The sequence below is a fragment of the Nymphalis io genome, chromosome 18 (assembly GCF_905147045.1).
Source record: "Nymphalis io chromosome 18, ilAglIoxx1.1, whole genome shotgun sequence".
In the NCBI taxonomy this organism is placed as follows: Eukaryota; Metazoa; Arthropoda; class Insecta; order Lepidoptera; family Nymphalidae; genus Nymphalis; species Nymphalis io.
The window spans coordinates 10,690,630-10,717,699 of record NC_065905.1 but is presented as its reverse complement, the minus strand read 5'-3'; the positions used below and the strand labels follow the sequence as shown (position 1 = coordinate 10,717,699).

Sequence of the window (27,070 nt, the reverse complement as noted above, 5' to 3'; positions counted from 1 at the left end):
AGTATTGCACACAGACAATTCCTTTTATAATTAGGAAGACACTTGGATTAAAAAAGAACGACGTATCAGGCACGCATATCTGCGTTCAGCCTACTTCAGTCTTCAAATAATTAAAATAATAAGAATGTATATAAATAAAAACAATATTCTATTTAATGGTAAACGTATTATTTATAGTATACTTTAGAACGACTGAACCAATTTGTATATTTGTTTATTTAAAATGCTCGTAATTATCTGAGACAAGTTTTTGAGATAAAAAAAAATGCAAAATTTGTATTAACTGAAAATGTATAAGGACAACGTCTGTTCATTAATTTCGTCTTTTTTTAGAACAGCTGGTTCGCTCAATATTTTTTGCGAAAATCGGATTAGCCTCTTTTTCGCTCTTTTCATTTCGACATATACGACGACGGTAAAAATACGAAAATTTTCAATATTCCCGTATAAATATATTGATATAATATAATGGCAAGTATTTAAACATTTACATATGGAAATTATATCCAACATGGCGATCCATAAAGTTAAGCTCTATACTTAATTTTTATTAATAGTCTGTGCAGAATTACGCGGAATAATAAAATATAAATTACACAATCAATATCTATAGGAAAGTAAATATTTACTTGTTATACGTTAAAATTTCCGTTCCTTTCTAAAATAAATAAATGTAATACCTCTAAAAGATAATCAAAAAAATCGAATAGTGAAGTTAATTTAAACAAAAAATACCTTATAAACAAAATAAATTTTATCGTTGTTCTTAGATACGTATTTCACATGCAAAGGCTTAACATTTTAATAAGAATTGTTGCATTATTAAGACGCCTACTTAAATTTGAAATATATGTTTCTAAATATGTTTTTTTTTTACTTTTAGGAATAAGAAGGCAACAATTCTTAATTAAACATCCATCAACGGTACAGCCTACATTAAATTATTTGTGTTGTAATTACTCATTTAACCTGGACGCAATCAAATTGATACATTCCTAGAGCCTGTTACATGAATCATCAAATTAAATGCGTAATTTAAAAATAACCCTTTACTATATATTACATACTAAACATAAAGATAACTCTATCGTTAAATGCAAGAACTGACGTAAGTAGGTACTTAAAGTCGCCACGAAAAAAATGTTAAGTCCCGCTTATGAGCAATAAGAACTAAGTACAGTGATGTGTGACATATCAATATTTATTAATCTTATTACTTTTACATTCAAGTCTTATGATGGTTGTGATGTTGTCAGACATGTGTGACAGTACTTAGATGAATTCAAGTGCATATTATAAGACACCTTAAGCTACTATTTTATAGGTTTTTTATAATTTGATATATATATTGAGAATATTCCGATAATTATTTTGTATAAGTATATCATTCATGTTTAATGTAATCGTTATTGTACTTTTATATTATTGCGTGTAAATTCAAAAGGCATTGCGCTGTAATAAATAATACCTTATATTATATTATGTAAACTGTAGAAATGTTTCTATTTAATGTAAAATTACTGTTTTTTTAGAAATATGATAAGGTATAATATATAATACGATTGTAAAAAATATGTACAATACGTCTTGCTATTAGCACTAAGCGTTTTCTAAGAACTGTACCAGCATAAAATAGGTCATGAATCAATGTAAGTGGGGTAAAGAAGAGAGAAACTAACCGTTAAAATTTAATCAATATTTAATATTGAATATGACAAACATCACGACGACCTTCACTTGTGTTAGACACAAATGTCAAACCCATTACATATTTAGGAGACTTTCTAAAACAATAAGCTGCCTGATCAATAATCCTTGCTCACATGCAAAGGCTCAATTTGGACCAACAGCTCACTGTTGACAGGCGCGAAGTCTCATTAACTCGCCATATTTTGTTAAAATAATCCAAGCACTAACACACCCCTTATCTTCATTACAATGATACTCAATAAAAGCGCTTAATTTCAGAAGCTACAGATAACGCTACGATCGATAAAACCTTGCTCGTATGCATTTCGAACGTTTTTATTACTTGTCGTGAAGGTGGAATATCGAGAAGCAATTGATTTTACGCCCCCACAGCGGGTGCGTACGAACGTACTCACGTTAGCGGCAGTCCTCGAGTGCGTTACATGGGCTCCAAGGTTCACTGCACCGACGACGTTACTGGTCGTAACGGATGCACCTTCTCGCAGCCACCGTCCCGAACTTGCGTAACATTTATATAACGAGGCACATAGCGACCGTGATCAAAGACGTTCGGTCAGAGGCGGGCTCGCGCACAGCACCCAAGACCGCTCTGTCCTGCCATTTTGGATTCGACAGAAGCGTCTGGAGTGTGTTGCGCGGCAGGGACTCCTCGCGCGCGGGTTTCGACTTTGAATTTGAATTTTGAGCTTGCTTTTCTGTTAAAATCGGGATGTCACGGACCTACGTTCGGAGGGAAAATAAAAAAGTGTGTATCGGTCGGGCGGAGCGGTCGGCCGGCTGCGAGTGGCACATGCCGCTCGATACACGGGCGCGTGCGCGAGGCGCGGCGCCGCGTGACGTCACGCGCCGCGCGCCGCCGCTCTGTCGCCGTCGTCTCCTCAATGGACCACCGCCACCGTTCTACCACTCCACGTTTGACGCTCACACCATTATTATTTATCTGACACTACAATTCTACCATATCGTACTAGTTAACGACCCTTAAAAGTAGGCGTTTGTTCAATATAAGATTAATAAAATATACCTTAAAAAACAACCTTTCTAATATCTAGTAATGAGCATTTGTAATTTAATTAATAAGCGGTATTTATTTCATAATGTAATAAATAACCACTATATAGGTTAACGATTTAGGCTTACATTGAAAATGAGTAGGTACGTGAAACGATTTTGCAGCAACGTAAAATCTCAGTACGCAAATGCATGCTCTTCTAATAAGAGAGGTTGGAGCCCCCATTGCTGTACCACTTGACATCGCTAGAGTTCACCAACCTATACGGATCGGAAAAAAATCTACTTACTCTACAAAACTCTATCGCAATAATATCGAATAAGAAACATTACCATCAATTTTCAAAAGTATTAAACGATCGAGAGTACAGCACGATTACGAAACGTTAATGCGGATAAAATATTTTAAAAATATTGAATAGATGAAGAAGAAATTTTTACCGAATGAAACCAAAAAAAAATATAATTAATAATTATATAATATCCTGGTACATTTTTCACATATGGCCATCTGATCCCAAATTAAGCTTGTACAGAGCTTGTGCTATGGAAACCAGACAACTGATATACTACATATACTACTTTTCTTTTGTAAATACTTACTTATATAGATAATTAAATTATTACAAAAGTGACTATAAATATTTTGCTGCCCTTGAAATTATCATTATTTCATTCGTATAAAAATGGTTCTAAATAATATAATAATCAGGTACCTTACCTCATTATCGTGATTATTACGATTACATTGCTCCTTGTTATTATAAATACGACTCTCAGCGTCGTTAGAATAAAAATTTTCAACATAATTTTCCATAATACGATCCGGTGTTGAATCAATTTCATTTAAATTATTACAATCATCATGTAACTCCTCTGTTTGAACGGAAACACTTCTGGTATGAGCTTCAGTTTTCACTTTTGCAATATTCATATCGACAATTGTATTCGTCTCATTTCTACAACCATAGATCTTTTTAGAAATAAAACATGGCAGATATTGTATAATTATGTCTGCACATGTTTGACGATTAGTGCAACAAATTAATTTCATTTTATTTTTATTTGGGATTAGTACCGGGATGCGTTTATGAAATAAATGACGGCAAGTGACTATTTTAATTAAATATGGTTTATCAATTGGCTTAAATCATATCCATTGATAACCATTATAATAAGTTATTAATATAGGTCTAGTTGATACAGATAAATTGTTATTAATAACGAACATTTTCAATTATTTTTAAGGTTACGTAATTAGAATAAAGAGTCCATTTGTTGACCTCTCGGACACTAATATTTTACACTTATTTAAAACTAATAAGATTGCATATATTTTTGGTTATTTCTTTTGTTAAGTAAACAATACATTATTACCTATGTCTATTAAGGTTTTTTCGTCATTACGTATGTTGAGACCAGGGTTGAATTTCAGTTAAATATCCTTTTTTTTAGAATTAGTTGGACATATAAATTTTATATTTCGTAATTTTTTCCTGATTTAGTGTTAAAAAAATATATTCTTTAAATAAAATAAATCTATTTTTGGATTATTAGTGTATTTGAATCATAAAAACATAAAAAAATATTGAAATCTTCCCAGTGTACAAAAAATCCAATCGATATTGATTTTGCGACATTTAATCTATTATTTTATTTATAATATACTTAGGCGGACGGGCAGATGGTGGTAAGTGGTCACCACCGCCTATAGACATTGACGCCGTAAAAAATATTAACCTTTTATTACATCTCCAATGCCAGTATTGCTACTAGGCGGTAGAATATTTATACCTTCCCAGATGGGCTTGCACGAGGCCCTATCACCAAATGAACTTATAAAACACTAATTTATTTTATGGTATGGTATCAAATTTTGTCACCCAGGCCGCACAACATTATACTCTAATCTTGCATCCAGACCACTTGCACCACAGACATTGCATTGTGCAAACACAAATTGTATAGTGAATTCAACTACTTAATTTGTTTTGATTCATTTAACTATTTCCGCTGAGTTATTTCGCTTTCGCCTATTTGGCTATAAGCGATGGTTGACATTTCTTAGAATGCCAATGTCTAAGGGCGTTTGGTGACCACTTACCATCAGGTGGCCCATATGCTCGTCCACCTTCCTATTCTATAAAAAAAAAAAAAAAAAATCCTATAGGACGAATAGGGCTAGGACAGCAGAGTTAAAATTAATTTATTCAATATAGAAACAATTGATATTTAAAATTTGGGAATGTAAGTTTGAGTAGATATAATTAAGAGGTTAATATTACTCCAATTTTATATATATCTAATAATAATTCTACGTAGACGTGTTTAATATTTCCTTTCATTATTTTTATATGTCTGTACGTTTTTATTCCTAGATAGCATCTCAATAGGAATGTTAAGATTAATGATGACTATTAAAAATAATCAATTAGGTTAAAAGAAAAAAAATATCATTCGATAAAGGTTATTAAACGAAAACACATACTATTATAATATGTTTATTATATATTTACAAAAATATATGTAATTAATGGTTATGGATATAATATTTTCAAAATTATGTCAAAATACTAACAAAAAAAAAACAAAAAAACGCATTATTTTAAATACTAAGCAGTCACAATAGAAAACTAAATATAATTTTTAAACGTGGTAACTTTATACAGAATAAATATATTTTTAAACCATTTATATACCCTGAACACCATTATACAATGTTGATAATAGATTATTAAATCTAAAATAAATGTCTACTTGCTACTTAGCTTAATTTCAAGCCATTTAAATTTTATTAAAGCTATATATTTAACCTTTCCTTGAAAAGTTAAAAGTTATTTCTAAAAAAATAAGGCAAGTATGTGATTATTGATCTATTCAAGAGTAAAAAAATTTAAGCCGTTGCTCGAGTGTGGATTTAAAAAAAAACTTGGTCTTATTTTTACTGTCAAGGACTCCAACAATATGAATACTAGATAATTTATTACATATAACTTTGTCGTATATATTTCAAAGACATCGCTTGCCAAATTTCCCTTCGACCCTGCCAAATTGCCTGCAGGCCTAATACACACGTTCAACACTTAAATTTTTCGTTAACTTTGATATTCGATACTTAATATTACAAGAACATTTTGATTTTTATGATTTCGTCCAAAAGAGAACAGATTATATAAACAAACGAATGGAGGTTATAATTGTTTTTTATTTTTATTGAATTAAAAATATTTAAAAAAATCCAAACCATTCACCAACACCGATACTGGAATAACACATCATATAAATATTACACATGTAAAATTGAATACAATTAGTTATGAAATGAAATGTTATGAAATATAAAAATATATCTGTTAGATTAATAACAAATTTCACGGCAATTACTTGTTAAAAAAATAACAGCTAATATCGAAACTGTACCATTATAATCCTTGGCATTATACCAATGCGCAAGGTGTTCCGGCTATCAAACTTTGCGAATTGTGTACATCAATTTAATTTTTTTACACAGGTTAAAAATGTAAGTATTATGTCCACACGTGTGTATTGACGCGAAACAGTAAATAAGTTCTCGACTTATTTTAATGCCAGTGGAATTTCCAAAAATTGACGTTGATTTTATTTTAATACGAAATCCACACGGTATTGATTAACTGAAAATAATATTGTAGCTCGATAATAAGATACATACTTTTATTGTTTAGTTCATGGCTAACAGTCTACAAAACAAGATCTGCCTGTTTGTGAGAGGAAGGCTTAAAAACCGCATCACAACATGTCAACCGCACGGCGATTACGAAACGCCCAAGCGATTCGATTATCGAAACAACCCTGCGGTTTACGTTCGAGACTTATGTTAAATCAAAGCCTTTACAGATTACAAGCAAAAGTAAGCCCTTAGTTTAAACTATATAGTACATATTTGGTTGTATATTGCTACACATCATCTAACGCGAAAAAATCTTATCCTAGGAACCGAAGGTTCGACTTTAAGATTTTTGTTGTCCTCTTCCTAAACCCTTAATATAAAAGGACTTCGCCTAGCAGTGGCACAATTACGCGCTTTAATATATTTTTTGAAAAACTTTTTTTTAAAGTGGATCTAAGCCACATCTAAGACAGTAAGTGGTCAGCTTTATCTTCAGTCCTTAGACATTGGAACCGGTGGAAGTATGTACTGCTATACTCGTGACACCGTCAAAGCAATGCCAACTATAGTCTAAGACGTTGTCCCTTGTGGCTGTATTAAAACTGGCTCTAGTCTTTCATCTTAACACAGCAGGAAACTAAGACTGTACCAAGACAAAATTTCTTGTACAACAACGAAGTTTATGTCACTTAATGGCCTGCAGTGTTATTTTTTAAGAACTCACTTCATTAAGTAATGAAAACTTGTGAAATGTTGACAACCAACTTATGGTGATATTATTTTTATTTTTATTTTGACGCGTATATTGTTGAAATGTTATAATTATTATGGTAAACGTGACATTGACGTTTCATGACCGTTTTTTGCGCTTAGCTTCGAGTACGTTCTTACAGAATAGCCCTACTGATATTAAAGAACACAGACATAGCTTGTATCACTTTTCTATCTAGTTGAGTTAACGAGATAACATCGTTTGAAAACAAAACAAAAAACACTTAATAATAATAAAATGTTTTCCTTAATATTTCCCTTAAAATGTTTTCTTTTATTGCATCCAATTTAATACCTGTTGAACCATATCAACTTTTTTATTTTAAGTTACAGAAAAAAATCCAGAGCTCTCTTCCTTAACAATAATGATTGAATATAAAAAAATCATTGACAAGAACTATAACAAGAATTAACCATTCTAAATAATATTATTTACAGTGTTATATATAATTTACATCATATATTAATTGAGCAAGTGCTGTTACTAAAATCCAATATTGAATAACAATTGGAACTTAACGACGGCAAAATAATAATCATTATTGAAATGAATGCATACACTATATCAATGAAAAATATCAAAATCAATAAGTCAACATAGTTGAAATAAATTCACAAATAGTTAATGGTGATATGATTCCTCTTTACCTAACTTACATGAACCTGAAACATGGAACAAGGCATGACCATTCAAGGGAAATGTCTAAAATAGGAATGGATTAAATAGATCAGTCAATGTCGAGGCTCTTAAAACTACTCGTGAAACTCGCAAACATACCCTTACTTGGCTTTTTAATACGCTTCTTTTCATCAACCTTGAATATCTCCGATTCAATCAGCCAATCTCTGTAATTGGTCTCCATATTCTTCCGTTGCTCCTCGTGCAGTTGCTTCACGCAAGTTTGTGGACCGCCGTAGTCTTCTGGGAGGTATTCAACATCGACTACAGATTCTGGACCTTCCGAAGAGAAGTTTAGAAGGTTCAGCAGGTTCGAGTGTATGAGCGGTTTGACGAGGCACATGACCTGGTTGATGAATGACACAGTGTGTACTACGTGTATCTTCTTTAGACGACACGGATGCGCGTTCTGAAATCAATTGTGGTAATATTTTTATATTTTATTTCCGATTTTTTTTAAATTCAGATTTGGAAATAAAATTCTTTTTGAAGTTCATCTAAATTTTGTACACCAGATTTATAAAGATGGCATATGACATAATAATTTTATCATTGTCAATAAGAAAAACAAATGATTGACCTAAACAAATTACTTGCTATTGTGAAAACAATTTCGGCTCTCATGTTTATTAAAATCAATATATATTCAAACAAACCTGAATGTAATGCATAAACGCCCTCAACGCGGGCAACGTAACCCTAGTCAAATGTCCGAGGCTGCATCCTTTCATATCGAAGATGACAATGTAGCCCTCAGAGAGGCGATCTTCGGAGAGTTTGATATCATTAAACATGCAGAACACGCGCACTGCATCCGCAAAGTTTAGTTTGCTATAGTCGGTGTCTGCGAGGCGGTAAAGTAGAATGTGGTGACCCTCCGGCGATAGCTTGGGGAAAGCTATCATATGCCTGGAAAGCAAAATAGGATTTCTTTGTTGATGGAAACTTTATTTTCTTCGCAAGGCACGTAGTTTAAAAAATATATAGGAAAGGCGCATACTTTCTTTTGTTCATTTTCAGTACGACGTAACAACTTCATGCGACATAAATTACGTGAAAGTTTTGTAGATTAACGAATAATTATAACTACGATTACGATCGCGTGTGATCGATATTTTTCCATTTGGTTTGTTGTACGAAACTTAGTCCATTTATTTGTAACTAACATATATAATATATTATGTTACTTGGACTCTTCTTTTTTTACAGTATAGTACAGTAAAAGCCTGTTAATGTCCCACTGCTGGGCTAAGGCCTCCTCTCCCTTTTGAGGAGAAGGTTTGGAGCTTATTCCATCACGCTACTCCAATGCGGGTTGTTAGAATACACATGTGGCAGAATTTTAATGAAATTAGACACATGCAGGTTTCCTCACAATTTTTTCCTTCACCGTCAAGCACGTGATGAATTATAATCACAAATTAAGCACATGAAAATTCAGTGGTGCTTGCCCGGGTTTGAACCCACGATCATCGGTTAAGATTCACACCGATACAAGCCGAAATGGCCTAGTAGTTAGAACGCGTGAATCTTCTTTTTTTAATAGATACTAAATGTATGAAAAAACTCGATATTCACCTTTGATTACATATTATATGTTTTAAAAGCCTTATAAGTTACATATGCATTTTCATATGTTATACCTTATATATATATATATATATACATATATGTGATTTTTTATTTTTATAAAAAAGGTAGGCGGTCTGGCAAATGGACTGCAAATGAATGATGGGAAGTGGCCACTACAACCAGTAGACATTGGCGATGTATGAAATATTAATCATCCCGTACATCCACCAATGTGCCACCGACCTTGGGAACAAAGACGTAATACTAAAGGCACAAGGGAACTTATTACACAGTTACACTCACCCTTCTAACCGCAGCACAACAACACTCAATATTTCAGTTTGGCGGTAGATTCTCTAATAAGTAAATGGTACCTACACAGATGTGCTCGCACAAAGCCCTATTACCACTAAGTACATAATTAATATAACTAAACTTATTCAAACGTAATTATCAACTAAATTGTTCTTATAATATAAACATAATTCTGTCAAAGGTTTTTTTTTTTAATAGTAATAATCTTTATTCACATAAAAAGTAACAAATTGTAATGAAGTCCCTGATTTCTGAGCTAGGCTCAAAGACCTGTATTACAGAAATCAGTGTCCTCTCTCATATTTTAGTGACATATCGTTCTATGTAAATAAAAAATAAATGATAAATAATTATTTCTTACTGTATACTAGTGGAGTGTGTAGGTATGTGTGTGTTTTCATGTGTGTATGTTTGTGTGTGTGTGTGTGTTCTATCGTTCTAAAGTAAACTCCAAGTGTTACTTACGTAATATCCAATATAGTTTTGTTCTTCGGCAACAGTGGATCGCGATTAGTAAATAGATCTGGGGAATTGTTCCTCAGGGTGAAATAACATTCTATGGTGTCTTTTGTCTCTTTCACCTTATAGTAATTAGAGTGGAGGAATAGAAACACGTACTCGTCGGATATATACGGCAAATGAGGTTGACTTTTCATCCTGTAAAGTAAAATCAAAATTTAATTCAATCGATTCCGTATTATCATGTTACAGGTAACATTAAATGTAGAACTATCGGTTCGGAATGTAAATTCTACTTAAGAACCGGCAAGTATCGTAGTAAAGCTTTTTCACAAATAAAATAACATTATAGTATATATTTTTATGAATTACATTAATTTACATATATAACGATTTAAATATGAACAAATATATTGTTTATCAACGAAATATAGCTACAATTTTTTTTATCATCGATATAATCTTGTATTAAGTAATAAGCCTTATATATTAATATTTTTTTTAAATATGATTTAAATTTATTAATTGGCAAACTAATAAAAATAGCTGTATAATTTTATCGTAGTAACAAACGCCTTTTTATAGGAAGATTTATTGACTATGCTGGGTTGGAAACTTGGTTCTATTTAGTATATAGTTTATTCTTTTATTTCGTATTATACAATGATTTTTGCTGATTCTATTGAAATTATCTCTATTATTGTGATTATAAATATTTAAATGACCAAACGAAGTAGCCTACTTTCTTATTTATAGTAAAACGGACGAGTAAATAGGGCACCTTATGAATTGGTTTAATTCTGCCTGACATATAACAAGTAACAGCCTTTGCCAATAAACTGCTAATAAAATATATTTGATACCTATTGCTATAGGATATATAAAAATTAATTTTATACATATTAATATCCTCTTCATATCGTACAATGCGAAGCGTTAATGTTAATTTTATCTGAGCTAAATTAAAGGTACGTATATCAAGAAATGCGATCTTAATTCGCCTCTTATTACAGTTTTATGTATTAATAACAATAACACCTCAATGTCAAGGTTAGTACGACGAAACGAAACAGCTTAAAGAATCAAGTTGTATGTTGTATAATACAAGTAACAGATAAAATTAGCAATTTAAATTGTTAATCTCTATACTCTAGAAAAATGTGCATTCGCTTTAAAGAAGCTATAGAAAATTATGCACCAATTCATTTTAAAAAATCTTACGTTTTACCACTTTAAAGCCACGCGACACGAAAGACCCTGACACATTCTTTCAATTGAACAATACATTGTATTAACACAAGCTTACGACGGTAAATATGTACATATGCGTAATATATATATGTACATACAAACATAGTCTGGCCCTTAATAGAATAAATAAAAACATCGAATAACAAAATATTAAATTATAAATGTATCATTCAGAAGTTTTAAGCGCAAACAACTATAAGAGTAGACCCGATTTTTCCAGACGTAGACGAGACGTACGAGTGCTTAAAATTGTCAAGCTTTGTTGGAAACTAAGGTTTGACAGAAAAATTACAAAATAATGATAGCCATGTCTAAATATGAAAATAAATCGCATGAATCATTACAATTATTTCTCAATTAGGTGGTGATCTATTATTTTCAGATATTTTTTGGAAATCAAACCCAATAAGCGTAAAATATAGATCGCCCTCTTAGCGATAAGACCGCCTTTAAAAAAAAAACACTGTTAAGTCTATGTAAGACTTAATAGTTTTTCTGCACTCTATAGCTAAAAAAGGTAGGTCTTAGTTGTTTATGCTCAAAATGCGTCTTATTTTAAACTTAATTTAAATAATTAAAAGAGTCTTTAAAAAAGTCGCTTAAGAGACAACAATATAATAATTTTATATGTAAAAACTCGGATACCATTAATTAAATTAAGTGTAGTCGCATTTAATACATAATGACGAAAACCATTGCTTAAAATTTTTTAATCGACTCATTTAATAGCTTACGTGTGAAACTAGCCATGACGAGAATAATATGATTAATTTATTTTTAAGTTTTAATGACACCTTTGTTTGTTGCAGATTATTCACATGTATAAATGATAATTGATACACGTATGAATTTTAATATGGTCGAGATGACCCAGTGGGTAAACCACACACCGTAGATCGCCGGTTTAAATCATCATTCATAATTATTATTAATGATTCATTTTTAGGTGTGAAGGAAAACATAGCGAGGACATCTTATAACGCTTTGATATTCTGATACATGCAAAAGCAGTGCTATGCTGTAAGAACTTTACTGGTGGTAGAGCTTTGTGCAAACTCGTCTGGGTAGGTACCACCCACTCATCAGATATTCTACCGCAAAACAGCAGTACTTGTTATTGTTGTGTTCCGATTTGAAGGGTGAGTGAGCCAGTGTAATTAAAGGCACAAGGGACATAAAATCTTAGTTCCCAAGGTTGTTGGCGCATTGGCTATATAAGCGATGGTTGACATTTCTTACAATGCCAATGTCTAAGGGCGTTTGGTGACCACTTACCATCGGGTGGCCCATGTGCTCGTCCGCCTTCCTATTCTATAAAAAAAAACTCATTTCATTATTCACCCGTCAAATAATAACCGATGGTGATAAAGGATTTTGATGCATGTATTATTGAAATGTTATGATTATTATGATCAATGTCGCATGTCACTTTCTGACATTTCACGATCGTTTTCAGTGGAGAGTTTCGAGTTTGTTCTTACAGAATAGCCCTATAGCATGCATTGGAGCAAAGTGATGAAACAAGTACCAAATCTTCTCCACGAGAGGAGAAAAAACCTTGGCCCAGGAGTGAAATACGAATTGTTAGTAATAGTTATATAAAATATGCTGGTGTTGTAAACCATTGTGTAATACTTTGCTTTCCAACATCCAAGTCCGTTATAAGCGGAGAAAGTAACCATTCGTATGAATTTACACATTTTAGACGATTACTTACGCAGCGTAGTTATATACATTAAGCAAACATAAAATAATAGTTTTTTAAGAGTTCTATTTTTTAAAACATAGATAATTGTCTATTGTAGAAATAAGGAGGTGTATCTCATATGGGTAATTCACCTGTCAAAAGTGTCTACCGACATGTAAGAAATAACGGTTCCATAATTTGCATGAATTACTACACTACTTAAGTTAGAAGGTATTTTCTGAAACTAACATTTACACGTTTATTAATTCAGGTGAATAATTTGAAAATAGCGCTTTTTGATGGTGAACATTTTCTCTCTAATCTTTTTACTCTACCCGAGTGTTGGAGCGTTCAAATTTTATACATTCTAAGTCGGATATGTACATAAAAATACTTCTTCATACCTCTGCACTCCACGTTAATTTGAGAGAAATGGTGACAAGGTTAAAAAAATGTGCGGCTACTCACCACTCTCTTATTTGCTGTAATTCCTCGTCATAGCCTTCTGGAAGCGGCTTTAGGCCGTTCAGGAATGGGTGAGAATATTTCGTCGCTGACATAACACCGGTGTATTCTTCTGTACCTAAAAATAAAATACATATATTATATTTTACAACTAGCTAATGCCTCGTCTTCGTCCACGTGAAAGTCGGTTTTATTACAATATATTTTAAAAAAAATGCATTTTCGTGTTCTACTTTTCTTTTTTATCGCCCACACTGTCAGACACACTATTTCAATTGCTTTATTATATGTATAGATATATTTTTTTATAAAACAGGTAGGCGGACAGGCATATGGGCCATCTGATGGTAAGTGATCACCAACTCCCATAGACATTGGCATTGTAAGAAATTAACCATCGCTTAGATCGCCAACGCGCCACCAACCTTGGAAACTAAGATGTTATGTCCCTTGTGCCTGTAATTACACTCGCTCACTCACCCTTTAAGCCGGAACACAACAATACCAAGTTATTTATTTATTTATTTAACACTTTTTGCACAACATATGCATAGGATGAGAGAAGTAGGAAACAATCAAAGAAAAATAAAATAAATTATGGTGCGCAAAGGCGGTCTTATCGCTTATAGCGATCTCTAACAGACAACCTTTGGTGAAAGAATTCTGTTGTTTGCTGTTCTGCTGTTTTGCGGTAGAATATCTGATGAGTGGGTGGTACCTACTAAGACGAGCTTGCACAAAGCCCTACTACTAGTTAAAAACACTAACTACAAAACTAAGACACTCAAACAATCATATTCACAAAAACCTTCTAACTGAAAATTGTTTTTAATTAAAAAAATAACATCAAAAAGTTTTAATTTCTCTTGAATTTTTTTAATTTAAAGTAATTACAATCAAAGGTCAATTGGCGTAATGACCTTAATATTTACGTGATAAGGATAATATATTGGCTTCAGAAGTCATGTGAACTTTTTAAAAGGTTATACTATCCTATTAAATGGAGGCCGAGTAAAAAGTATGGAAATATACGACGTCACTCACCCTTCAAACCGGAACACAACAATATCAAGTACTGCTGTTTCTGATGAGTGGGTGGTACCTACCCAGACGAGCTTGCACAAAGCCCTACCACCAGTAATTTTTTTATTAATATTTTGATTTTACTGATTTTGATCAATACGTTTTATTTACGAGCTGTTGCTACTTCTTCACTTTGTATATATACTGATAATTACACTCATAATATTAGTGCCTAGAACGCACATACAGGTTTTCAACTGTCACGAGCTTGACCCTTCAGAAAATGTCATTGCCTTATATTTTGATCGTTAAATTAAAAAGTTACAGTATCTTATGAATATTATAGTAATATGTTGTTTTATTAATGTTATCTGTAATATTGTAATTCCGAATTCCTTATAAATATAGTGTTGTGGTTATACATATAGTTGCTATATTAATATTATTAAATTTTAACCTTGCACGTCGCAAAAACTTTAAATTTTTCCCGTGTGTGTGAGAAACTCATTCACTCAAATAAAAAATCACATTCGATAACTCTTTCAATTTAGTGAATAGTTATATTTGCACTATCACGGCTGTTAAATGTAGAGAACATTGAATATATGAAACAATTTGATTTCACGATAACGTCATTTCGTTATAATTAGGTCAGTTTGACAGTTCTCAATTTCAACAAATTAATTCATTTGTAAATTCTTTTTTGCGTTATATACGAATATTTCAAATACACTTCACAGTTCACACGCATCATAATTTCGTGTAATTAACAGGTTATTAGCAAAGAAAGTGTTCCGTGCGTTATGTACGAATGCATTTTCGCATCGTTGGCTGTGCTGTAACAGACGTTTGCCCGAATTTGATGAGCATTGCAATAACGCGTTTTTGCTATTACGCGTTAAACTTGCACGAATCGTATTCGAATTATCGTTTTTATTACACAATCATATGTTGAAGTATTTCTATATAATTATTTCGTTATTAAAAAATATAGCCATTATCAATAGATCTATAACTTACATTTATAATAATGCTTAGTTATAGATACAAGATTGGACGTAGATTATACGCGTAAAAATTAAAGTTGCATGAATACATGTTATAGTATTATTTAAGATTTGTTATTAATACTGAAATCTAGTTTAGGTTCATATGTTCCAGTCATAACATTGTGAACACAACTGAACCTATTTATCATATGAATAGTTTTTAGCGAGTGTTACCGGTTTTAGAGCATTCATTAGCGTAATGGTATGGTATGGTATTTAATATTATTTATATATATTTAAGACAAATATATACTATATAGGCAAACACAAAAGAAGCTTTTGCCCTCCGTTTGTCATCCAATTTTTTTTTGTAGCTATTATTTACAACCCTTACGATTAGTGTTATAGATAAAAAAATGGAATTAAGAATACAAAATTCATGTTCGGTTCACGTGCAAATAAGTTTTCCTCATATTTTCAATATTGATTATGTTCGAATATGCAAACGGTATAGTACAAAAAAGTCAGCCATTTTACTAGATCCGACTTTAAAAAAACAATGATAATGTTATACGAGCCTAAAACAATGTAAGTAATAAAATATAGGTAAATCTACGTGCACTCATCGTTCTTTTCTATTAAGGTACGATTCACGTCAAACGCGTCGATTAGAATCTCGCAGCGTATTTTACGTACCTATGGTCAAGGAAAATAAAATGTCTACACTGTATTTAACGTCCATATTTGTCTATCTCAATCGACTGAAATCGTATGCAGCCGCATAAAATAAAATATTGTGAATTCATAAATTTGAGATTAAACATATTTTTACAAGCATTTATTTAACTTGCAATGTATGTTTGTTCGGGTGGAATCTTGCAACTCTTCAAAATTGAGTTTTCAAATATAAATTTAAAAACTCTTCAAATTTAAAATTTCATCTCAATAGGTTGAAGTAGATATCTTCAACCGATTGAGCTGAAATTTTAAATTGTTTAAATTTAAGAAACATATTAGGTACCATTTAATTTTGCCAATTAATAAATTTAAATGTCATCGTGAAAAAACCATTAATAAATCTTAATATAACGTAGCTAATTAAACGTGAAGTTATAATATAAGTATAAGATAATTATAATTTATTTACTTAATCTATATAATGTTATTGGTAGAAAAGACTATTGATTTTTTTGCCGGTTTATCTCGGTAGAATCTTCCGAATCGATGGTAACAAGGTATTTCAAAATAATCTTATCGTACTGTATTTAGAGATCTTTTAAAAATTTACTTGATCAAATGTTTTGATTTTTATGTCCATTGAGTACATTTCAAAAATTCAATTCCTAAAATCAAGTTACCACTGCTTTGCTTAAGTCAATGTTATAAATTATTATTATATGATATAAATATTTTATAATATTTTTCGTTATCGATTTTGCTTAATAATTTATTAAGCTCATGTTCAAGTCAATGTCGTATAATATCGTCCAGACAGAGTTTAAATTAAGAACCATTTTAGGCCAATTATTTCAAATTAAAGCCAGTAGGTTAGAACTAACAAATGACAAACTCATATAAACTCGTATAAGATTTATACAAAGTATTTTTTATTTTTATAAAATAGGAAGGCGGAGCATATGGGCCACCTGATGGTAAGTGGTCACCAACGCCCATAGACATTGGCATTGTAAGAAATGTTAACTATCGCTTACATCACCCATGCGCCATGTTATGTCTATGTTTTGTATAAATTGGCTGAAATATGACAATGATTGTTGAAGATGTCGGGAAAACAAAACATACTAACTGGGAACTTTAGTGATGTGCCGCGTAAACCAATAGATTTATATGTATTACGATATAAACGTTATATGTAGACCCTTAGTCTAGCCGTGCGAAGCCATGACTACTTCACTATTCCACTTAACTAGTATTTATTTTTTTCAGCCTTTTTAGAATGTCGACCGTCCACTGCTGGACGAAAGGACCCATAGGACGCCAACCATCCCGATCTTTTAACTAGTATAGTCAATTAATATGACTGCCAAAGTCTACATTCGGCTTGCGCTTTCAATAGATATTAATACGACAAAAATCTGAATGTTGATATTATTATTTAAGCATTGTTTTAACTTTGTATACATTATTTTAATAAGGAATTTAAGTAGGTAGTTATGATGGCTGTTTTTCATTTATTTATAAATTGATCTAAATATTTCTATTAAAAAAAAAGTAAAAATAGTTATTTAGTTTCATTCTGTATTTATCCCTCATTGGGCTTTTAATATTAGTGTCCACATTTCTACCTTGACAAAATATGGCGAAACCATACCTTGCAAATAAACGTCCGTCCTTGAGATTCAAACACTTACTGATACATAGATTTTGCCGTGAAAACGCAACAAATAGACAAACTGAGTTACTTTCGCATTTACAATATATATATTAATATATATAATAGATGACTGACTTAAAATTTACAATGAACAGCAAATATATAATAAGGCATACAGCACACATTGTACACTAAACAACCCGGCAAATGCAAGCTCGTTAATACACCAATCATAATAGTGACGTGCCTTAAATATATTATTTATATATATTATTTATGGCATATCACTCATTCCGGATAATTTTTACACTGTACGATTCAGAAAATAATGTATTTAGCACTCCATCATCTGGAGGTTAATGGCTGCAACATAACAAATGTATATCAAAAAGGGTGTCCAACTTAAATGTGCACGAGAACCTGAATTGATTTAACCATTGATAGTCCACCGATTTCGATCAAATAAAGACTAAGCGGTACATTGAAATACTCCTTATGATACTTTTATTATTTTGAACACTACCCTGGACTAACAGACAGGCAAAAATAAAAATAAATGCTGTTTTGGTTTAGGTGACTCGCAAAAAGCCATGTCAACTTTAAAAGACGCAGATTTTTTTCAAATCACAGACAGACACTAATCTTATTTATTTGTATAGAAAAAGGGTATTAAGTCGTTATACGCTTACTTTGTTTTTTTTTTATTATAATGGTAACAAAATTTCATTGAGATTATGGAATCGGTATTTATTTGCAGTTTGTCAGCCAAGTGATACCTCAATTGACAATTGCACCAATTTAAATGAGTATTCATTGTCAATAAACGTTAGAAGAATGGAGCGTTCTATAGTAAGAGTTTTATTCTGGTCACAAGATTCTCGGTTCAAACCACGGGGTCGGGTCATTAAATGGTCAGTTACAGACCGTATTCTAGAAATTGACAGTGATTACACTCCCGTACCTCGAAAAGCACGTAAAGACATTGGTCCAGCGAAACTCTTTCCGAGAAAGAAGGTACCTGTGTTTCCGCACACACTTGTGCACTATAGCATAACTGGTATTTTTTTATATTTATTTAATAATAGATATACAATCAACAGTTGATACCTAAACTAAGTTCATACAAAACTAAATTACCACTAGTAGCAATTGTTATTTATAGGTGCATATCTAATTAAAAAGTAATATGAAAAAGCCGAGATGGCCTAGTGGTTAGAACGCGTGAATCTTAACCGATGATCGTGGGTTCAAACCCGGGCAAGCACCACTGAATTTTCATGTGCTTAATTTGTGTTTATAATTCATCTCGTGCTTGACGGTGAAGGAAAACATCGTGAGGAAACCTGCATGTGTCTAATTTCATTGAAATTCTGTCACATGTGTATTCTACCAACCCGCATTGGAACAGCGTGGTGGAATAAGCTCCAAACCTTCTCCTTAAAAAAGGGAGAGGAGGCCTTAGCCCAGCAGTGGGACATTAACAGGCTGTTACTGTTATGAAAACATTTAGTTATTGTGTTAATATTTATTATCGTAAACGCTTATGTTCTTTGACCCGCGCGCTATTTTAATTATATGTACATATAAATTAGCGAATATATATATATATATATATATATATATATAAATTATCTATTTTTTCCGTATATTAACCTGTAAGGTAATGGAACCTCTTTTGTTGAAGCTTACCACTACGGTTTAGAAATGGCTGATCAGATACATATGGCCGAATGTGCTATGATTGCTGAAGATTTGCTTACTTTTTTTAACTTAAAACACACGCAAAGGGTCCATCTGATGGTGAAAAGTATAAACCACGTCTTAAAATATCAATGCGCCGCCCAGAGACCCGAGATGCTGTCTCTTATGTCTGAAATGACACTGCCTCACTCACCTTCCAAACCGGAACACAGCAATAATTAGCATTACTGTTTACGGCACGATAACAATGACTGGTATCCACCCAGGCGGGCCTGCATCGACTTTACCACCGCTAATACTGCGTGTGAATAAATAAAAAACTAATTATGGCAATCTGAATGAGAAGAAAGTTGTTTTTCTGGACATTGATACTTGATACTGGTGGTAGGGCTTTGTGCAAGCTCGTCTGGGTAGGTACCACCCACTTATCAGAAACAGCAGTACTTGATATTGTTGTGTTCCGGTTTGAAGGGTGAGTGAGCCAGTGTAATTACAGGCACAAGGGACATAAAATCTTAGTTCACAAGGTTGGTGGCGCATTGGATATGTAAGCGAGAGAGCTAAGGGCGTTGGTGACCACTTACTATCAGGTGGTCCATATCCGCTTTCCTATTCTATATAAAAAAAAATATTGAGTAGAGAAATCTTATTGATTTAAGTATATTAATATATTAGATTGACTGGTTCGTTTGTATAGTAACTAACTTATTAGGAACCCAACGTCTTATGACTCATGTTTCGGAAAGCTTGTGGTCCCATGCTTAAGCACACTCACATCGTGTCAGGTTGCCGCCCGGATCGAAATTGGATCGGATTATGGAATGCACGTGAACACGTGAAATTCCAGAAATAGGTTACGACATATTTACTTATATTTTAAATGTGAATCTGTATAATTATAATATATGTGTGATATTTTTTCAAAACCTTCAACGTTTTATGATACGAGCAGAGGAAGGGCATTGCATTGATAACGCTATCACTGAGGAAAGATTCATTAGCAAGTTCAATTATTTGCTCCATTTCGATTCCAGTTTTTTTTACTGATAATATCTGCATATTCAATTTATATATAAATATAAATAAACAACCTCAACTACTATTGGTACATTTACATTTCAGAGAATTCTGTAAAGCGACGAGTCAAAAGCGATTGAAAGCCTACTTCAATAAATCATAATTTGATTTGATTTTAATTGTACTTGTATCTATAATCTATTCCAATCTGATTAGGAGTAAAGCTTAACAAATTTTAGATTTACAACTTGCATGCGATTTTCTAATTGATCTGTTGTATTACGCGCTATAAGCAGTTATTGATTAATTTACCTTTATTTAAAATACAACACTATCCCATTTAACTAGGTATAACCACATTATTTTAACTTTCGAAGTTCCGATTACAACTTCGCGGATATTGATAACGCCATTTTTATAATCAATAATATCGGTGTCAAAGTTAGTTATTTGCGTTTACTGCTCATGTGGTTGGAATAGGCTATGTAATTTATAAAGATGTAAAGACAAGAGTTCGGTTAAATATATTATAATCCTGTTTGTCAACCGATCTTTAAAATAAATAAATAAAGGGATTGTGACATTATAATATCAAATACAACACAAATAGACAATAACTTTTTTTTCAAATCATTCACTACATAAAATAGAAATAATATAATGGATTAAATAAATCAAAACATACAATGTTATAAAACTATATGTTATAAAAAAAATTCAAGATCAATAAAACCAGTTGCACACGTTGTCTAAGAAATCAGATAAGTGCATTCTCATCTTTAAATCTCTATTCCACTAGCCTAGTAGCCGTGAGTTGCGATCGCCGTCACGTAACCAACTTGAACAGGTACTAAGACGGCCAACACGCTTCTTGTTTTAAGTCGATTTATATTTACTTACAGTTCACGATGAATTCAATGCGTGTATTTGATGATATTATTTATAACTTGGATTTATTTCCAATATTTAGAAAGCATTACTAATAACTTTATTACTTTTATTACCTAGCAGTAATATTTCTCATAAGACTTAACCAAATAAATAAATAATCTGTATATTTACGCGTATATTTCGAAAAATGATTTTTTTTTAATGTCTTTTTATCATTCTATGTATAAAATGATGTAACTTATATGATTCCATAGAGAACCCAGAGTTGCACTTATCAAAAATGGAATTTCATGCAAAGAAATGGCTATTAATAACGATCACACGCGATAATAATTCTATTAATATGTTTAATGTGTAAAATAATTTATACATTTTTGATATTCTGTTAATTAATTGTTAATTATTATTGGAAATTTAAATTGTTTTAGTCTGCGACTGAAGTACGATGTTACAAATTTATTTTAACGAGCTGGACTTCAAACCACTGAAAATAATTTATGTTAAACTATAAAATACGTAATAGATGAGCAAAAACAGATTTTTTCTATTATTTACTTCAAATTATTGCTATGTACATACGTTTGTAGGTACTAATTTATTGCAATCATTATTTTGCACACCACCAATAGACATATTAACTGCGTGGAATTCGTGAAATGTTGAAATATAATTTTTAGGATTAAAATTACTACAATTTTTTAATTTTTTTTTATATTGAAAACAGGTTGGCCAACTGGTTTTAAGTGGTCAACACCGCCCAGAAATATTGGCTTTGTAAGAAATATTAACTATCTTTTACATCATCAATGCACCACCAATATTGGGAACTAAGATGTTACGTCCCTTATGCCTGTAGTTACACTGAGCCAAGCGAAGATAAAAACCTGAAATCTGCAGACTGCTGTCAATTAAATGATTACTTTATACAAATGAAATAAAATAATTATTTTATCGTTAATATTTCCTTGTAAAAACAACGGTTCCTAAACGAAGAATGCAAGTTCAATTTTGGAAAACACGATTAAATTTTTGTTTTTTTCATTTGTATTTATAAAAATGTTAGAAAATCAGCATGTGTCACGCGATTTCCTGCATATCGACTAACCGACAGTTGAGTAGCGTAGAACAAACTGCAAACCTTATATTTAGACATAACTTGTCACATTTTATTCCATGAAAACAAATTACAATAACTGTTTACACCCAATGTAATCGGGGGAACTTAATGATAAACGAAAAATGAAATAACTATATTTCAATGATCACGAAATGTTTATAAATTTACAATAAACGTAGACAGCGTGATTTAGGAACTTAGAAAAAAATAATCAACGCCATCTAGTGACTATCAGTAACAAACATGCTTTACTCTTTACAATAAATGCCCAAAGTTGGGTCGTGTAATGATCGAGACGATATTTTCGTCACAACATAAAATTGGACCGTTTTAATCATATTAATTTTAGTGTTAACGTGTATGCGTCGCAAAATAGGAGTCGCATATAAGAAGTGTTAAAATCGTTTGCGCAACTAATATTAGTACAGCGGCAGTCGTATAAATGTCTGCACTTATCCCACTACGCGAGGTCGGCACAACATGTATTTTCCTTCCACTTCTCTCTGTCACTCGTCATCTCAGCACTCACCCCTTTCATACATATATCCTTTCTTACGCAACCCATCCACATTTTTTTCGCCGGCACTCTACTCGCGCTCCCGCTCCGCGGCCTCCTTCTGCGACATGACCCTAATGTCAAGCCTAGTAGGTATACAATGATACAATGAACATATATTAATTAAGCATTAGCTAATTATATACATAAATGCAAACAATATAGTTTAGATTAACATAACTCATCATAATACATTGTATATTTACTTAATTATGTGTAATTGTTTGATGCATATTTATTTGTCTGCATTTCTATATACTTAAAATTAAAAAAAAAAAAAACGGCCGTCACGGTACGACTTGTAAATTAAAACATAGAAAGAAAACTATACTTTTTTGTCTCTTTAATCAGTTGTTTTTATTGTGAACAAAACCCGTGGATTTTTCAGTGTGGAATTTAGCTTATGACAAAATCCTTATACATTATATTTTAATGTAATGCTTATTTCAATGACACATATAAAATACTTAAATTATTAGGTGGCAGTGGTTATCTAGAACGAAAAAAATCGTTGTTTTGGTAACTCGCGATTAGCCATATTAGTTAACTTAAGAGGCAGTTACTTTGAAATCACAGATGGACACTTCAATTTTATTCATTTTTATATAAATGTACAGATAAGCGTAATAATTTGTGTTTACAATTAATCTCTTACTTGGTGTCGAAGGAAACCATTGTGAGAAAAATGGCATGACGCAGATGATTCAGCTATGCGTGTCCATTAACCCACGTTAGAACAGCGTGATGGAACAAAATCTTTAAGAGGGAGCATTTGCTAAGCAGTTGGTAATTTATGGCGGTTACAATAACTAATTTTATAAGCAATCCCATATCGAACCTTCTTAAATCAACTTTATCTAAATGCATCGTTCTTATTAATTTTATCAAAATATGGCAGTATTGTTTCTAACAACTATGCTTCTGTATACATTACTAACATTATAAAACTGAGTAGTTTATTTATTTGTACGCGCTGATCTCATGGTCTACAAGTCAGATTCGAGTAAGACATTTTTAAGTTAGATAACTCATTAATTAAGAAAGGTCATAGAACATATATCAACACGCTGCGAGAAAGTGGGGGAGAAGTAACGTTTAACGCATGTAAATTCGTTGCTTCGTAAGCGCGTTGCAGTTAGAAAAGACAGGTAACGCTTTCGCATCACTTAAAATCAGGTGACCCGAATGAAACACATTAAAAAATATAGTTATGATACAAAAATCATATATATAACTATGCATCATAACCATATGTTATCGTGTCTAGTAAATTTCATACCATAACCTAATTGGTTTTAGTCAAAACAATAAATATCGGTGATAACGCAAAACCAAAATAATAAATTTCGCACAGTTGTTATTTATTACCGTTGTACATTATGTTACATATCACGTCGTACTCGTAATTTGATGAACAGTTACAATTCAAGAATCTGAGTAATTAGGTTTAATATTCTCAACAGCACAACAACGATGACGGTACTCATTTTATGGACGTATAATATATGCCTTAGCCTATAATTTAAAAAAATACAGTTAAAGCGGAAGTTAAGTTGAAGCGGTAACTATTTTTTTATTAAAAAAATAGTTATCAATTTATGTCAATAATAAAATAGCAACAACAAAAACCTTATAATCTTAAAGAAGGTAAGGCAAAAGTTTGCAAATGTACTTAATTAATGTAGGCTAAAGCATTTACGAAACGCCATATCACAATAAAGTATACATAAAATGACCACTAGTTTGGAATGTAGGTTTGATCGCGCAAAAACCGACAAGAGAAACAGTAATTACTCTTTTTTTATAAAATAAGTAGCGGACGGGGAAATGAGCCATCTGATGGTAAGTGGTCTTTATCGAACATAGTGAATGGCGCTTTATTAAGATGTGTCAATGATGCCTGTAGTTACACTGACTCACTCACACTTCAAACCGGGCATAATAATACGAATTGCTGTTTTATTCTGTTGAGTAAGTATAAAAACGAATTTGATTATTGTTATATCTTTGCACTACATTTAAAATTATATCGACTTTGACTGGATAGATCTAATGGACATTAAAATTAAAATATTATTCCAATACTAAAATATAATAAGCATATAAGTATTTTTTTAAATCTTTATTATAATATGTATTGTGTTATCATTTTATATAACTTGCATGAAAAAAAAATGAATGCTAATTCCATACTTATTTATAACGCGAGTGTACAATTTACATATTTTTAATGTAAACATTAAACTGTTTGAATGAAAAATGTGAAAATAACTCGTAGGTAAATTCTTAATAAATAAACAATAAATTATTATATAACACATAGTACGGTATTATAATTCATACCATACTGTGTCAAATTTCAATGAAATTCTGCCACATGTGTTTTCCACGAACCCGCATTGGAGCAGCGTGGTGGAATAAGCTCCTCAAAAAGGGAGAGGAGGTCTTAGCCCAGCAGTGGGACATTCACAGGCTGTTACTATACTACTATATGATATAATAGATATATTATTAGTTTACTATGATATAGTAAAAAAACGTGTGATGCGACGTTGTTTCCTTGTCTTCTAAATTCAATAAAAATCACAACTTTGTTAAATATGGAACCTATACATTTTATATTATAGGCTATAGCATATAGCCAGGCTATATATATAAATATTTTATTGTTTTATATCTTTTAACACGCTTTTATTAGTTTGGTCTGTATGTACGTAACGGAATCTTAAACGTGGATTTTCACCCACTTCAAAACGTCAGACAAAACTTCGCAAACTTATCATGAATCGATCACAATAGTATATTTTAATAAGTTTTTCTCATTAATCTGACCAAGATATTAAGAATTAGCGATTTTTTGTACCCGAAGACTGTTGTTAAAAATATGTTAAATCGAAAAGCCAAGTCCTGAAGATGTAATTACGTTTAGAATAAAAAAAAAAAAACAAAAATAAAAATAGAAAATATTTTTTAAAGAGTTCAACAAAATAATTAATTTGATTGTAAAAAGTTAGTAGTTTAGTTCGACTAACTAAAAAAGCTAGTTTTTTAGTTTTTATTATGTGATAGATATTATCATGTCAACGTAGTCGGAGAAAAAATTGTCGAGCGCGCGCTTTTCGAACGGACGCAGTCAAAACTATAACTAACTTTCTAAGTAATATTTTAACTTGCATATATCTCATTATTCATATATTATCATAAGGCCCATATATATAATATCGGGCGCTAACATTATTCGTGAGAAGTCGGGACAAATAGCTATACATAATGTGTATTATATACATGAAATATCTTACACGATATAAATATGGATTATAATTAAAAAAAAAAACATTTAAAAAATAATTACAATTAATTTTCCAAAAGTAACATTTAAAAACAGATATATGTATGTATGTATATATGTGTTATTTAAACATCGTTATTATATAAGAATACGAAAATAGTACATGGGTACACGAAGCTATGGTCATTTAATACCTCATCGTATTATCCAACAATGCGTATGCGATCATTTTAAATCACTGAGGAATGTTACGAATTAATTTAAGGCGCGAAATTAATTAACAAGTACATATGTATACATTTTAAAAGAAATTAACTCACGCTCAATAAATCCTTTCGACCGACAAACGAGTTCACTAACGGGACTTAACTTTACTTGCAGGTATACACGTGCACGATCAGTGGCACACCGAGCACGACTAACCGGCAACCAGCCTTGTAAAAATTAAATGGCGGAATAAAAAGTTTACTTTCTAAATTCGAACTCGCGAATGACCAGCATCGCTGGCGTGACGGAACTGCGGACGTCTTCATACCCATAACAATGGAGGTCGCAAGTTCGAAACCTTCGCACTCACAATTGA

The 27,070-nt window shown here is 31.8% G+C and overlaps 2 protein-coding genes across 6 annotated transcripts in view; both read right to left on the bottom strand.

The window, feature by feature from the left end:
* Nucleotides 1-2,488, bottom strand: part of LOC126775416 (RIMS-binding protein 2) — a 28,257-nt gene extending 25,769 nt beyond the window's left edge. For all 5 annotated transcript variants that reach the window (XM_050497333.1, XM_050497335.1, XM_050497338.1 and 2 more), the window contains exon 1: nucleotides 2,106-2,488. The gene's annotated coding sequence lies outside the window, so the exon portion shown is untranslated. The remainder of the gene's footprint in view (nucleotides 1-2,105) is intronic.
* Nucleotides 2,489-5,227: 2,739 nt separating this feature from the next.
* On the bottom strand, nucleotides 5,228-26,990 carry LOC126775467 (uncharacterized). The gene is made up of 5 exons (XM_050497438.1): nucleotides 26,808-26,990; nucleotides 13,573-13,687; nucleotides 10,173-10,364; nucleotides 8,477-8,729; nucleotides 5,228-8,229 (listed from the first exon to the last, which is right to left on the bottom strand). Exons 2-5 carry the CDS (start codon nucleotides 13,662-13,664, stop codon nucleotides 7,870-7,872), a joined length of 897 nt encoding a protein of 298 aa, XP_050353395.1. The 5' UTR covers nucleotides 13,665-13,687; nucleotides 26,808-26,990; the 3' UTR covers nucleotides 5,228-7,869.
* Between the last annotated feature and the right edge of the window lie 80 nt (nucleotides 26,991-27,070).

Excerpts from the sequence above, each read along its gene's own strand:
- LOC126775467 (XM_050497438.1), bottom strand. The coding sequence starts at position 13,664 with ATGTCAGCGACGAAATATTCTCACCCATTCCTGAACGGCCTAAAGCCG. Across the intron at positions 8,730-10,172 it reads AAAACTATATTGGATATTAC|GCATATGATAGCTTTCCCCA; the intron begins GTAAGTAACACT and ends TTTGCTTTCCAG. Across the intron at positions 8,230-8,476 it reads CGTTTATGCATTACATTCAG|AACGCGCATCCGTGTCGTCT; the intron begins GTTTGTTTGAAT and ends AATTGATTTCAG.